The sequence below is a fragment of the Papio anubis genome, chromosome 3, assembly GCF_008728515.1.
Source record: "Papio anubis isolate 15944 chromosome 3, Panubis1.0, whole genome shotgun sequence".
NCBI lineage: Eukaryota > Metazoa > Chordata > Mammalia > Primates > Cercopithecidae > Papio > Papio anubis.
Genome location: NC_044978.1, coordinates 100,512,861 through 100,528,097, shown reverse-complemented (window position 1 = coordinate 100,528,097; position 15,237 = coordinate 100,512,861). Strand labels below are relative to the sequence as shown.

The window sequence follows — 15,237 nt, the reverse complement described above, 5'->3', positions numbered from 1 at the left end:
TAGTACATGCCTGTAGTCCCAGCTACTTGAATGGCTGAGGTGGGAGGATCACTGGAGCCCAGTAGGTTGAGGCTGCTGTGAGTGGTGATTGTGCCACTGCACTCTGGTCTGAGCAAACAGAGCAGGACTCTGTTTCAAAATAAATAAATAAATGAAAAGTGCATAACTCAGTTCAAGCCACACTCAAGGGGAAGAGAATTAGGCTCCACCTCTTGAAAGGAAGTGCATCAAAGAATTCATGGACTTTTTTTTTTTTTGAGACGTTGTCTGGCTCTGTCGCTCAGGCTGGAGTGCAGTGGCGCAATCTCGGTTCACTGCAACCTCCGCCTCCCGGATTCAAGTGATTCTTCTGCCTCAGCCTCTTGGGTAGCTGGGACTACAGGTACACGCCACCACAGCCAGCTAATTTTTGTATTTTTAGTAGAGATGGGGTTTCACCATGTTCGTCAGGCTGGTATTAAACTCCTGACCTTGTGATCCACCTGCCTTGGCATCCCAAAGTTCTGGAATTACAGGTGTGAGCCACTTTGCCCGGCCTCCTGGACATATTTTAAAACCACCAGAATCTTTATCAAGCTTTTGGGAGGATTAAATGAGATAATTGTTTATGAATCCATTGGTTCCTTGCTAGGGATGTGCCACCACACCTGGCTAATGTTTGAAATTTTTGTAGTTAGAGTTTCTGCAGGTTGCCCAGGCTGATCTCAAACTCCTGGGCTCAAGCGATCCACCTACCTAAGCCTCCCTACAGGCGTGAGCCACCATGTCTGGCGAGCATTTTTTCAAAAGTGCTCGTTAAGTGTTAGCTACTACCTGCTGCTCAGTTTCATTAAGGTATAGGTGACTTTTACTTTATTAGGAATATGGGGGTCCTGGGTATAATATCTCCGCCTGACTACAACTCTCTTTTTACTCTCCCAGATATGTTAGGTTTCATTTTGTATGCTCATGGAATCTTCATCAAAACTTTTCAGACTAAAGGCTTAGGAATAACTTTCCCTACTTGTGCTATCCTAGCAGCAATCTACTTGAATCTGAATTTGATTCTTCCTTCTTCCCCTTTAAACAACAGCATTTTGAAAATTATACTACGGGACACTTTTAGTAATACAGCTGAATGATAAGAAACTGCTGAATTGTTTCCCAAAGTGACTAAACTGTTTTGCATTTGCACCATCGATGTGTGAAGGTCCAGTTGCACCACATGCTTGCTAGTACTTAGTATTGTCAGCTTTAATTTTTTTTTGTTATAGCCATTGAAATAATCATGAGTGGTGTTTTATTGTGGTTTTAATTTGCCTTTCCCTAGTGACTAGTGATGTTGAACATCTTTTTTTTTTCCTTTTCTTGAGACAGGGGCTTGCTCTGTCACCCAGGCTGGAGTACAGTGGCATGATCATGGCTCACTACACCCTCGAACTCCTGGGCTCAGGTGATCCTCCCACCTCAGCCTCTGGAGTAGCTGGGACTACAGACATGCACCACCACACCTGGTTAATGTTTGTAACTTTTGTAGAGACAGAGCTTCTGCAGGTTGCCCAGGCTGGTTTCAACCTCCTGGGCTCAAGTGATCTGCCCACCTCAGCCTCCCAAAGTGCTGGGATTACAGACATGAGCCACCGTGTCTGGTGAGCACCTTTTCATAAGCTCTTTTGCTATCTGTATATCTTTTATGAAGTGTCTATTGAAATCTTTTTCCCATTTTTAAGTTTTTTTTTTTTTTTTTTTTTTTTTGAGACGGAGTCTCGCTCTGCCGCCCAGGCTGGAGTGCAGTGGCCGGATCTCAGCTCACTGCAAGCTCCGCCTCCCGGGTTCACGCCATTCTCCTGCCTCAGCCTCCCGAGTAGCTGGGACTACAGGCGCCCGCCACTGCGCCCGGCTAGTTTTTTGTATATTTTAGTAGAGACGGGGTTTCACCGTGTTAGCCAGGATGGTCTCGATCTCCTGACCTCGTGATCCGCCCGTCTCGGCCTCCCAAAGTGCTGGGATTACAGGCTTGAGCCACCGCGCCCGGCCTAGTTTTTTAAATTGAGTTTTAAGAATTGTTTTATGTATTCTGAATACAAATAATTTATCAGATATATGTTTTGCATGTTTTCTCTCAGTCTGGGGCTTGTGTTTTATTCTCTTAGCATAGTGACATAGTGTCTTTTGAAGAGGAGTCCTTTGTTTTTATGAAGTCCACTTTAATTTTTTTAATGGGTCATGCTTTCAGTGTCATCTTAGCGATCTTTGCCTAACCCAAGTTCAAAAAATTTTCGTCTCTATTGTCTTTTGGAATTAAACTGAATTGATAGAAATCTTTACCCAGGTGAGTTCTGGGGTGCTCTACTATGTAGGACATTTCTCTTTGTCATCTCTGAGCTGGTCACTACTCTCTTGCTACTAACTAATAACTGCCAGGGGAAAAACAAGCATAAAAAGTACATGGGGAATTGGGTCTCCAATGAGTGGCAGTGGCCATAGGCAGAGCCATCTAGAGAGTGGGCGTCAATGAAATTGCCCTAAATAGCTGTCCCCAAATTCTACTTCTCCTGATTTTCATGGTCTCCAGGGAATTTCAGTGACCTTCACTTTGTAGATTTGAACAATCTCTACTTCCGGCTAGGTTATTTTGACTACACCAAGGTCAAGGACTCCTGCCCTGTCTTCTCATCCATAGCAGCAATTTGGGAAAAGTAGTTTAGTTGTTAAGAGCATAGGCTCTAGAGCTTGACTTTTTAGATTCAAATCTTGGTTCTGCCACATATGAGCTGTGTAATTTTTCCCCAGTAATTTAGTCTCTCGGTGCTTCAATTTTGTCATCTATAAAATGTGGTTATAATAGTACTTACTTCACTGTGAAGATTAAATGAATTAATAGATGTAACATACTTAGAATAGCACTTGACACATAGTAAATGCTCAATGAACGTTGACTGTTAACGTTAGCACTTCTTAAACACTTTCTATGCACTGGGCATTTATTCACATTATCTGAATTGTCACAATAACCCTGGAAGTAGATGACTCCACATTCTGCAGATGAATAATTTGGGGCTTAGCAACACTGGGTGATTTAAATGCCCAATGTTAGTTGTGATGAAATCTGAATCCAGATGCGTCAAAAATCTCTCTCCATCACAGTGTGCTTTATTATTTTTTCAGTAGTGAAGCACTTTTTAAAAATAAGTATGTAGGCCGGGCGCGGTGGCTCAAGCCTGTAATCCCAGCACTTTGGGAGGCCGAGACGGGCGGATCACGAGGTCAGGAGATCGAGACCATCCTGGCTAACATGGTGAAACCCCGTCTCTATTAAGAAATACAAAAAACTAGCTGGGCGAGGTGGCGGGCGTCTGTAGTCCCAGCTACTCGGGAGGCTGAGGCCGGAGAATGGCGTGAACCCGGGAGGCGGAGCTTGCAGTGAGCTGAGATCTGGCCACTGCACTCCAGCCCGGGCGACAGAGCGAGACTCCGTCTCAAAAAAAAAAAAAAGTATGTAAAAAAATTAGTGAAACTTTTAAAACATAAGATATATCTACTAAATAGATATTTTATGCAAGTGATTACTAATTCAGTTTCTGCTTTACATTGCTAAAATGTAAGCCAGATGAGCTGATCATAGAGCCTATGTATAAGAGGAGGACTGAATATAAATAGCATGATATAGGCTAAAGAATTATTTTCCAGTAATATATCTATATCAAATCTTTTGTGCTTTGTTTCTTGGCAGGCTGTTATAATGGATTAGTTTATGTTCTGAAAAGTAATAGTGGAGAAAAATACTGGATGTTTACTACTGGAGATGCTGTCAAAAGCTCAGCAGCCATGGATCCAACCACAGGACTCATTTACATTGGATCTCATGACCAGCATGCATATGCTTTAGATATTTATGTAAGAATTCACCTCAAATTAGCTGGGCATGGTGGCACATGCCTGTAATGGTAGCTACTCCAGAGGCTGAGGTGGGAGGATTGCGTGAACCTGGGAGGTGGAGGTTGCAGTGAGCCAAGATTGTGACAATGTATTCCAGCCTGGGTGACAGAGTGAGACTGTATCTCAAAAAAAAAAAAAAAAAAAAAAAAATTCACCTCATTAGTCTAATATCATAAGCATAGAAGCATTAAATTTCTAATACTTAGAAGAAGTAACTGTCAGGTGCAGTTGAGCCTTGGAACAGATATTAACTATTTCCCAAGCTTATCACTGTGGTCTGGGAAGAATAAAGCATTAATTAAGTCTTAATATCTTAAGACCTTTTTAACTTCATTACCAAATTTACCACAAATAAGTGTGCTACTCAGAGTTTTGGAATGTAAAGAATTTAGGATTATCATCGTGACAGTAGAAAAAAATGACAAAGGAAGATATCAATAAGATATTTTAAGACCTGATTACATAAAAATTAAAATGTTATATAAGAATTATGAAATTAAGCTGGGAAAATTTTTGAAATAAATGTGAAAAAGGTGGAAATTCATTTATGTTTATTAATATTAATGAAAATGAAGATCAAATACAAATTAATAAAATATAAAGATCCAGATAGATAGAAAAATAAACAAGGGACATAAATACACAGGACCCCAAAGAAGAGATGACTAGTAAATGTATATAAATAGTTCATAAATTTAATAATCAAAGGAATGAAAATTAAAAACTCTGAGATAGAGAAACAAATGGTATTAGATTAGGAAACATATTCGTCATAACATTAAATGCTGATGAGAGTGGTAAGAGGTTGTAACTAGTGAGGCCTCTAATGAAAATGATTTGATTTGACCATAGGTAACAATATCATATCCTTGGTCCAATAAAATTATTTTTTTAGAAATACTGGCAAAATAATCAGAAACATAGTCAAATATACGCATTAAGATGCCTATTTCTAAGTTGTTTATAATACCTAGAAATTCCAAAAAACATTCAATGATAAGGTAGAGAAATTATTTATGTTCATATGGGATATTATGCATTAAAATTATATTTAAATAATATTACAAAATCAGTGAGCAAAACGTGATGCCAAGTTGTATATTCAGAATGATCTCAACTATATTAAGTCATGTGTGTGTATATACACACATTCTCAGATGTGTGCGCACAGACATAACACATACACCCATACCCCAAAAAGAAATGAGAAAATGCTAAACTGTTAACACTGGTTGTCTCTGGGTGGTGTCCTTTGTCTTTATATTAATCTGATTCTCCACAATAGGCATGTATTTTATACTAAAGATAAGAACGTATGTTAACTAAACAGACATAATATCATGAAGGGTAGGATATATGGATTTGTTAACCATCAGCAAAAACAAATTAATTTGTTTTCTTATTTGCAGAGAAAGAAGTGTGTTTGGAAGTCAAAATGTGGAGGAACTGTCTTTTCCTCTCCGTGTTTGAACCCGATTCCACATCATTTGTATTTTGCTACATTGGGAGGACTTTTACTGGCTGTAAATCCTGTAGGCATAAAATAATACATATTGATTTTATTACCTATCTTTTCTTTAAATTTTTGAAATTTTTGCTTTGAGCTCTGAAAGTTTGAGTAGTTTTCAGTTATAGTAGTCCACATACACCAAACTAGAATTCATTAAAAATGATTGATACGAGATCTAGAAAGATAAGAAAATTTAAATTCCTGTATGTGTGTGTGTGTATATATATATATATATATATTTTTTTTTTTTTGACAGAGTCTTGCTGTGTTGCCCAGGCTGGAGTGCAGTGGTGCGATCTCGGCTCACTGCAGCCTCCGCCTCCTGGGTTCAAAATTGACAGAATTTTTTTCATCATATTAAGAACTTTATGTCCATCATAGGGATAGCTCTTAGGTGCTAGTGTTTTTCTTTGCTGGTTTTATTGCAAGCCTTTTTCCTAGTTCTCATAAATAGCACTGATTGATTTAATATATGTATACCAGCTTCATTTATGTCTGCTTACCCCTATAGCGTTTTCTGCTATTTTAGTTCTACCCCTAGGAGATTATGAGTTTGTTTTTTAAAGGGTAACTGATTAGTAGGATGATGTAAAATGCTGTGAATTGCTTTTTCCTGTGACAGGCTACTGGGAACATTATTTGGAAACATTCCTGTGGAAAACCACTCTTCTCTTCCCCACGATGTTGCTCACAGTATGTTTGTATTGGCTGTGTAGATGGGAATTTGCTCTGCTTTACTCACTTTGGAGAACAGGTAATAGAACTAGAAATTTTTTATATATAAAATTTTATATATCTATATAAATTTATATATAAAAATGGACAAGAAATTTTATATATCTATAGTTCTATTTATGTATTTTTAAAAATTTATTTTTCTCAAAGGCAAAGCAGATGGTGACAACTGAAGTAACATTTTAAACATCATTATTCAACTCATGGTGTTGAGATGTTGAGAAGTAGTTCTATTTTAATTGTGAAGCCATGGATTTCTTAATTTTTTAAAGAAGACATAGGAGATTTAAAAGATTTCTACCCAAACATTGTTACACTTCTTTTGTCATCTCTCTCCCCCAATTTTTAAAAATATTACCAGTTTTTAGCGTGTTTTATTATAACTTCTACTGAGATTATGAAAATTTAAATAAAACCTCTGGTTTCTTTTAATTGATACAGACATTTGTACCTATTTATGGGGTACATATGTGATATTTTGTTACATGCATAGACTGTATAATGATTAAGTCAGTGTGTTTGTGGTGTCCATCACCTTGAGTACTTATCATTTCTATGTGTTGGGATCATTTCACATCTTCTCTTTTAGTTATTCTGAAATATACAACATATTGTTGTTGGCTATAGTCATCCTACTCTGCTATTGAACATTGGAACTTATTTTTTCTTACTATATGTTTTTACTCATTAATCTGTTTTTATTTTTTTATTAGCCAACCCACCGCAACTTCTTCTTTTTTTTGAGACAGAATCTTGCTCTGTCACCAGGCTGGCCTGGGTTCAAGCAATTCTCCTGCCTCAGCCTCCCAAGTAGCTGGGACTACAGGCGCATGCTGCCATGCCTGACTAATTTTTGTATTTTTAGTAGAGATGGGGTTTCACCATGTTGCCCAGTCTGGTCTCGAACTCCTGACCTCAAGTGATCCACCTGCCTCAGCCTCCCAAAGTACTGAGATTACAGGCATGAGCTACCATGCCCGGCCCCCAACTTCTAATATTCCATTTTCTTCCTCCATGAGATCAACTTTTTTAGCTCTCACACATGAGTGAGAACATGCAATATTTGTCTTTCTGGGCCTGGCTTAATTTCACTTAAGATAAAAATCTTCAATAGCCAGGCATGGTGGCTCACGCCTGTAATCCCAGCACTATGGGAGGCCGAGGCAGGAGGATCACGAAGTCAGGAGATCGAGACCATCCTGGCCAACATGGTGAAATCCTGTCTCTACTAAAATACAAACAAACAAAAAAAAATTAGCTGGGCATGGTGGCGTGCGCCTGTAGTCCCAGCTACTTGGGAGACTGAGGCAGGGGAATCGCTTGAACCCGGGAGGTAGAGGTTGCAGTGAGCCAAGATCGCGCCACTGCACTCCAGCCTGGCGACAGAGCAAGACTCTGTCTCAAAAAAAGAAAAAAAAAAAAAAAGATAAAAGTCTCCGGTTCCATCCATGTTGCTGCAAATGACATGATTTCCTTGTTTTTTATGGCCTAATAGTATTTCACTTCATCTATGTATACATTTTCTTTATCCACTTAAGTTTATTCCGTATCTTTGCTCTTGTGAATAGTGCTGCAGTAAACATGGGAGATGGGAGTGCAGGTTGTCTCTTTGATATACTGATTTCTTGTCTTTGGGTAAATAGTAGTAGGACTGTTGGATATGATAGTTCTCTCCTTAGTTTTTTGAGAAATCTCCATACTGTTTTCCATGATGACTACACTAATTTACATACCCACTAGCAGTGTAAGTTCCTTTTTCTCCACATCCTTGCCAGCATTTGTTATGTTCTTTTTGTAACAGCCATTTTAACTGGGTAAGATGATACCTCATTGTGGTTTTGATTTGCATTTCCCTGATCATTAGTGATGTTGAGTGTTTTTTTCATATACCTGTTAGCCATTTGTATGTTTTCTTTTGAGATATGTCTGTTCATCTCCCTTGCCCACTTTTTAATAGGACTTGTTTGTTTACTGTTGTGTCGAGTTCCTCATATTCTAGATATTAGTCCCTTGTTGGATGAATAGTTTGCAAATATTTTCTCCCATTCAACAGGCTGTCTCTTCACTCTGTTGTTTCCTGTACTGTGCAGAAGCTTTTTAGCTTAATATAGTCCCACTTAACTATTTTTGTTTTTGTTTTAGGCCTTAGCCATGAAAGCTTTGCTTAGACCAGTGTCCTGAAGTGATTCCCTTATGTTTTCTTCTAGGAGTTTTAACTAGTTTTGGGTCTTATATTTAAGTCTTTAATCCATCTCGAGTTTATTTGTATATACAGTGAGAGCGAGGAGTCTGGTTTATTCTTCTGCATGTAGAGATCCAATTTTCCCAGCACCATTTATTGAAGAGGGTGGCCATTCCCCATTGCGTATTTTTGACACCTTTCTCAAATCTCAGTTGGCTGTAACTACTTGGATTTATTTCTAGGTTCTCTATTCTATTACATTGAGCTATCTATTTTTTATACCAATACAGTGCCATTTTGGCTAATTTAGCCTTATTTTGAAGTCAGTCACTGTGATGCCTCCAGCTTTGTTCTTTTTACCCAATATTGCTTTGGCTATTCTGGGTCTTTTTTGGTTTCATATGAATTTTATTTTTTTTTATTTTATTTTTTGAGATGGAGTCTCGCTCTGTTGCCCAGGCTAGAGTGCACTGGCACGATTTTGGCTCACTGAAACCTCTGCCTCCTGGGTTAGAGCCATTCTCCTGCCTCAGCCTCCTGTGTAGCTAGGATTACAGGTGTGTACCACCACGCCTAGCTAATTTTTGTATTTTTAGTAGAGACGAGGTTTCACCATGTTGGCCAGGCTGGTCTCAAACTCCTGACCTCAGGTGATCCACCCACCTTGGCCTCTCAAAGTGTTGGGATTACAGGTGTGAGCCACCGTGCCCGGCCACAACTTACAACTTTTTATCATTGCCCATAAACTCTTCCTTTCAGCACAATTAATTCTTTTTTCCTACATTTGGAAAAAAGAATATATAGTTTGTAATAAGATACATTGAAAACTGGTCTCACATTTTTTTTTTTTTTGGAGAAAAATGTCTCACTGTATCGCCCAGGGTGGAGTGCAGTAGCATGATCTTGGCTCACTGCAACCTCCGCCTCCCAGGTTCAAGTGGTTCTTCCACCTCACCCTCCCAGTAGCTGGGACTAGAGGTGCCTGCCACCACACCCGGCTAATTATTGTATTTTTAATAGAGACGGGGATTCACCATGTTGGCCGGGCTGGTCTTGAACTCCTGACTGCAGGTGATCCACCTGCCTTGGCCTCCCAAAATGCTGGGATTACAGGCATGAAACACCTCACCTGACCCAGTTTCAAATAAGATACATTTAAGGCTGGGTGTGGTGGCTCATGCCTGTAATCCCTACACTTTGGGAGGCCGAGGTGGGCGGATCACGAGGTCAGGAGATCGAGACCATCCTGGCTAACATGGTGAAACCTCAACTCTGCTAAAAACACAAAAAATTAGCTGGGTATGGTGGCACGCGCTGGTAGTCCTAGCTACTCAGGAGGCTGAGGTGGGAGAATCACTTGAACCCGGTAGGCAGAGGTTGCAGTGAGCCGAGATCGTGCCACTGCACTCTAGCCTGGGCAATGGAGCAAGACTCCATCTCAAAAAAAAAAAAAAAAAAAAGATATATTGAAAACTCAATGTAGTTTTACCTTTGAACTCAGTGTCTCTGAATAATACTAACTCTTGGAGCTCAAAATTAATTTTACTTATGCACGGCAATGAATCACATGGTAACAACATTTCAGTATATTTTGTTTTAGATTTTAGATTTTACCACTGGGACAGAGATCTAGTGTGAGAGTGCTACTTTTCAGAAAAAGCCATTTTGTCTGTGTATAGTTACCATTCAAATAGCCTATATCTCTTAGATTTGCATTAAGAACCTCATAGAGCTTTAAGGGAGAATTGGAGCAATTAGATGAATGAATTATATTTATTTTTATTACTTGTTATAGGTTTGGCAGTTCTGTACCAGTGGACCAATCTTTTCATCCCCGTGTACCTCATCATCAGAGCAAAAAATATTTTTTGGTTCCCATGATTGCTTTGTCTACTGTTGTAACATGAAAGGTCACCTGCAGTGGAAATTTGAAACTACTTCAAGGGTCTATGCAACACCGTTTGCTTTCCATAACTGCAACAGCAGCAATGAAATGTTGCTGGCAGCAGCATCTACTGATGGGAAACTGTGGATCTTGGAATCTCAGAGTGGACAACTGCAAAGTGTTTATGAACTTCCTGGAGAAGTCTTCTCTTCTCCTGTGGTCCTGGAATCAATGCTCATTATTGGGTGTAGAGATAATTATGTTTATTGTCTGGATTTATTAGGTGGCAATAAAAAATAATCAAATACAGTCCTTATTTATATAACAAATGTGAGATGTTTGAAAATATTTTACCATTATAGAGCATTTGGATAGTCTTATTTAAATTAAAGATTATATTTTGGCTAAGAAACGGACACTTGTCTACTACACCTGGTTGGAGAACAACTATATTTTACTTCCCATAGGAACAACAGAAGCTTTTACAAAGAGAGAACAAAACACATCAATATATTTAGTAGCACTTTTGTTTAATTAGGTGTGATGGTTAACTTTATATGTCAGCTTGACTGGCTAAGGGATGCTCGGATAGCTGGTAAAACATTATTTCTGGGTATGTCTGTGAGGCTGTTTCTGGAAAAGATTAGCATTTGAATTTGAATCAGTAGACTGAGTAAAGAAGGTCCTCCCTCACCAGTGTGCCAATGTGGGTGGCATCGTTCAAGCTGATGAGGGCCTGAATGGAACGAAAAGGTAGAGGAGGGGCAAATGCTCTGTTCTTGCTGAGATGTATCCATCTGCTCCTTCCTTTGGACATCAAAGCTCCTGGTTCTGAAGCCTTTGGACCACTCTCCTGGGTCTCCAGTGTGCAAATGGCAGATGGTGGCACTTCTCAGCCTCCATAATCACTTAAGCCAGTTTTCATAATACATCTCTCCTAATCGCTAGGTTTCTATGGAGAACCCTAATACATTAGGCTAATTTTATGTTTTTTTCTTTAAAAAAGATCCCGGCGGGGGCCGGGGGAGGATCAGAATATACTTGGTGGATTAAAAACGGTATTTATTACATGAATTTGCCATTCATGGCAAAAGGTTTTCAAAGGCAGGATTTAGTTATCGAATTACGTTCCTTAGTTATTTTAATGAAATACTAATGTAGACTAAAATATACACACACACCCTGCCCCACACACAGTGCAATTTCATGTTTATACGTGGTGATTTCAGGCGTTCATTGTTCCTAGCAATGCCCTTTCCTTAAAATTTTGATCTTTTGCTCATCATGGAATGGGTTTGGTTTTTTTTTTTTTCCATTAATTTTGATTTTTTAAAAATACTGCATTAAAACAGTATTTCTCTTGATTACTAAGTTTTCTGGCAGCCAAGGCAAGTGCTCACATGCCTAACTCACTTTTCATTTCACCAGGGTCTGGCCCTGTAAGTCAGTATATCTGATGTGTGGCCATAAGCTGCAAATTCTCACGTGCTCTCAGCTGCTGCTTCTGCTGAGTAGCCCATGCTGTGAGGAGGCTGCACAATCCTTTTGTCTGAGACCCAGACCATTCAATTCCAATTTAGGATTGAGACAAACATTTTATTTGCCCCTGTTCATTATTTTTCTCTAAAAATACCTAGTAAAAAATATAATAAAACACCTTGAAGTTGTTCTTGTTCAACAAAAGCTATGCAAATATAATGAGATTGTTTTGTAGACAGTCATCGAAATCAAATTCCATCAGTGCCAAAGGTCTCGTGGGTATTTTTTATTGAAAGATCTTTTCCCTTCAATAATGGACATTTTACATTAAAACTTTATACAACCAAATATCCAAATTATATTAAAATCACACTAAGGTATTTTCATTGTCTCTAACTTTACTGTTGGTAAAAATATTAAGACACTTGTAACTAATGTTTCTGCTTTAAAATAAGCAATTAAACTAAATGTCACAAGAAGAGACAATACATACTATACATTTGCAGATAACTGGCTAAATGATAATTTAATAGTAATTAATAATGTTTGTGTAAGAAACAATTGCACTTGAAAAATTAAAAAAGTAAACAAAAAACCCTCTAGTTTTATATATAAGTCTATGAACAGAGGTTAATCATCTATAACCTTGCCAGGAGAAGTGTTTGTTTAAATAAAAAAAAAAAAAAAAAAAGCTTGCATTTAACATAGTAATCATTCATTTAAAAAAAAGTCTTGAACTTTTTATATGTTTTTACAGAATTTCCCCATAGTTTGTTGCTCTGAAGACTGCAACACAACTAAAGCAAAATAACACTTCATTGGTATTTAGTGCAAATTCGGGGTGATTTTGAAATGAAATGTTAAACATGTACCCTGTAGAAGCTGTTAGAAGTAAGTACTGTGACTGCCCTTTCTTCAGTATACTCTTCTTTTAAAGACTTTGATGGAAAAATTTTAACTGAGGTATTTCGCCTACTTTGTTTGGGCACAGTGATATCCCAGCCAATACAAAGTTGACACATCTACCATTTTTTGTAACTGATCTTATTTCCCCACCTGTTCCTTGCCATAATTGGGATATTGTCCAAAGCTGACAGGATGAAAGAAAAAGTCAATTCAGAAGAATTACTGTAGCATTATCATTCCAGGGCTGTAGGTGGAAACATTTCCATTGAAAAGTGTTATATTAGTGAGGAAATCATTGGAACTAACAAATGCCTACATACAAGATTTAGACATGAACATGAGTATGGAAGACGTGCAGTGAAATACTAATTGCTTGCCACAGCAATAAAAAAAAGTTACATTGATTTTTAACAGTCTGAAGGTCCAGTATATATAATATTAAATCCAACTTGCAAGAGTACAACTATCCACTTGACCACACATGCCAGCTGCTACAGTGAGGCTGAGCCATTGTTTCTAGAAAGAAAATGGTTTCTACATGGTAAATAACTTTGCCATCATCCTTTATTTAAGGTACATGGTAGAATAACAGCACATTGCATATTGAGCGAGCATAAAGGAAAGTAATGATGGATACTTAATAAAGCATGTTTTTGTAGGAGAGGAAAAAGGATGTAATTCCCTCTGCACAGAGCAAAGGATGTGTACCTGTGTACCTATATTTTGGAGTAAGAATCTAAGAAAAGGGGAATATGCCAACACTATGAAATATAAGGTTAGCACCAGCAATATGTGAGTTTGCTGGTATGTCTATGTTTCACGTAAAGTAAATTTAGGGAAATAAAAGTGAATATATGTAGCTTTTAAACTGCCAAGTCCCTTCTTTGTATGCACATGTGTATGATAATAAAAAGGCCACTTAAAACTCAGATGTTTTTTAAAGGTAGCAAGGTGAATGCTCAAAATTAGAAATGCTACTGGACATTTGACTCTAAATATGAATTACTCATTATAGTAAAGAAAAGACTTTCTGCAGGAAGTCTTTATTACAAAGGCTCCAAATCTTGGCTTCCTGTTAATTTTCCCTAAAGACCAAAGGGAATTTTCAAACATGTAATGTCAATACCTGTTGTTTCTTGTAATAAATGGCTGGCTTGGGGGGTTGTTTTATTATTTTTCCTGTCTCACTGTTGCTTTTTGAGTGAGTGAGCCTCCCTTTCAAAGTCTGAAAAACTAGATTACATTAGGATCAGTGTTTGTCTCAAAGTTCTTAATCTTTGGGATCTATCAGAATTGATCTGAAGAGTTTTTGCCAGAATACATATTCCTGGCCCAGTCCGCACAGGCTCTGATTGAGTAGGCCTGGGTGGGAGCCTACACATCGTAACAACCACTGCCCTAGATGGAGATTCTCGAGACAGAAAGCAAACTTGTAGCTCTGATCTAGAACTGCCTTTCTTCACTACATTAAATTAAAATGTTCCCTGGGAGCCAGCTGGGCCAAATGCTTCACATGTCCTTAAGGAGGGTATTGGAATAACGGGGCCTCACACTATGAATCCACAGTGTGGTAAAAATGTGAATGGATGTGCCTTCTGTGTTACAGCTTCAGAGTGGGGAAAACTCATGAAAACTAACATGGGCACAGTTGGGAGCCAGAATGTTCCTTGTGATTCCCAGTTACTCACTGCATTCAGGAGAATGGGTGTTCTCGCTTTTAGCTAGATATGATCCTTTCACCATTACCGCAGAAAGGATAAACATTCCCACACATATGGTAGAGTAAATGTTTTGGACAAAGAAAATTAGTGCATAGAATCAAAAAACCATTACAAAAGGTTGGCAAAAGTACATATTCTGAATGGTGTGTGGGTGGGTGTGTGTGCAAGGCCATGGAATGGGCATGGGCAGGCTCTCATGAGGAGTTCTTAGCTTAGATATTTTGCTTCATGTGGTCCTGTGGACGGAATTTTCTCTTGAGAACTAGGAGGAGCTCAAGGCACCAGGACCTAGGGTTGTGCAAATCCACTCTTTACAATGAACACCACCAGTTCAGTTTCTAAACATTATTTTACAGTCTATAAAACATGCTTCTTTTCCCTAGCTTGATTTCTTTACCCCATATAAAAAATAAATAAATAAAAAGGGCAAGAGAGGAGCCAATAACCGGCAGTAGGGATTGGTGAGAGTCACTCTTTACTTAATAATCTGTGGACAGTCGCTCCAAGCCTTTGCTTTCCTTTTGGCCAAAGCCAGCCAGGCTGGTTCTGTTGACACGGGGGCAGCATCCGGGGTGGAAAACCTCTTGGTGACTTCTTTCACTAGCGGCGCTGGGGGAGCCGAATCGGAGATCTCCACTGGGTTTTGTTTTGAAGGAAAAGGAAAAAGTAAGTTCAGAGTCACATTATAAATTTTCTTTTTAATTAACAGATAAACTGTATGTATCTGTCATGTACAACATTGTTTTGAAATATATATACATTGCAAAATAGCTAAATCTAGCTAATTAAAATATACAAAACCTCACAGTTATCATTTTTGTGGTGACAGCATTTAAAATCTACTCTCTTACGTCTCTTGAACATATTCCTCTTATCTAACTGAAATTTTGTATCCTGTGAT

At 38.4% G+C, this 15,237-nt stretch overlaps 2 protein-coding genes across 19 annotated transcripts in view; one reads left to right on the top strand and one right to left on the bottom strand.

Annotated features, from left to right (window-relative positions):
* Positions 1-13,026, top strand: part of AASDH (aminoadipate-semialdehyde dehydrogenase) — a 47,532-nt gene extending 34,506 nt beyond the window's left edge. For 9 of the 12 annotated variants that reach the window (XM_009207047.4, XM_009207048.4, XM_009207045.4 and 6 more), the window contains 4 exons: positions 3,713-3,876; positions 5,328-5,450; positions 6,051-6,182; positions 10,141-13,026. In XM_009207047.4, the coding sequence (XP_009205311.2) occupies positions 3,713-3,876; positions 5,328-5,450; positions 6,051-6,182; positions 10,141-10,530 (809 nt within the window). In that variant the 3' untranslated portion in view covers positions 10,531-13,026. The remainder of the gene's footprint in view (positions 1-3,712; positions 3,877-5,327; positions 5,451-6,050; positions 6,183-10,140) is intronic. The other 3 variants (XM_031664468.1, XM_031664467.1, XM_031664469.1) reach the window with 1 other exon arrangement.
* A 135-nt stretch (positions 13,027-13,161) lies between these two features.
* Positions 13,162-15,237, bottom strand: part of CRACD (capping protein inhibiting regulator of actin dynamics) — a 278,246-nt gene continuing 276,170 nt past the window's right edge. For all 7 annotated transcript variants that reach the window (XM_009207055.4, XM_017958805.3, XM_021938599.2 and 4 more), the window contains one exon: positions 13,162-14,972. In XM_009207055.4, the coding sequence (XP_009205319.2) occupies positions 14,812-14,972 (161 nt within the window). In that variant the 3' untranslated portion in view covers positions 13,162-14,811. The remainder of the gene's footprint in view (positions 14,973-15,237) is intronic.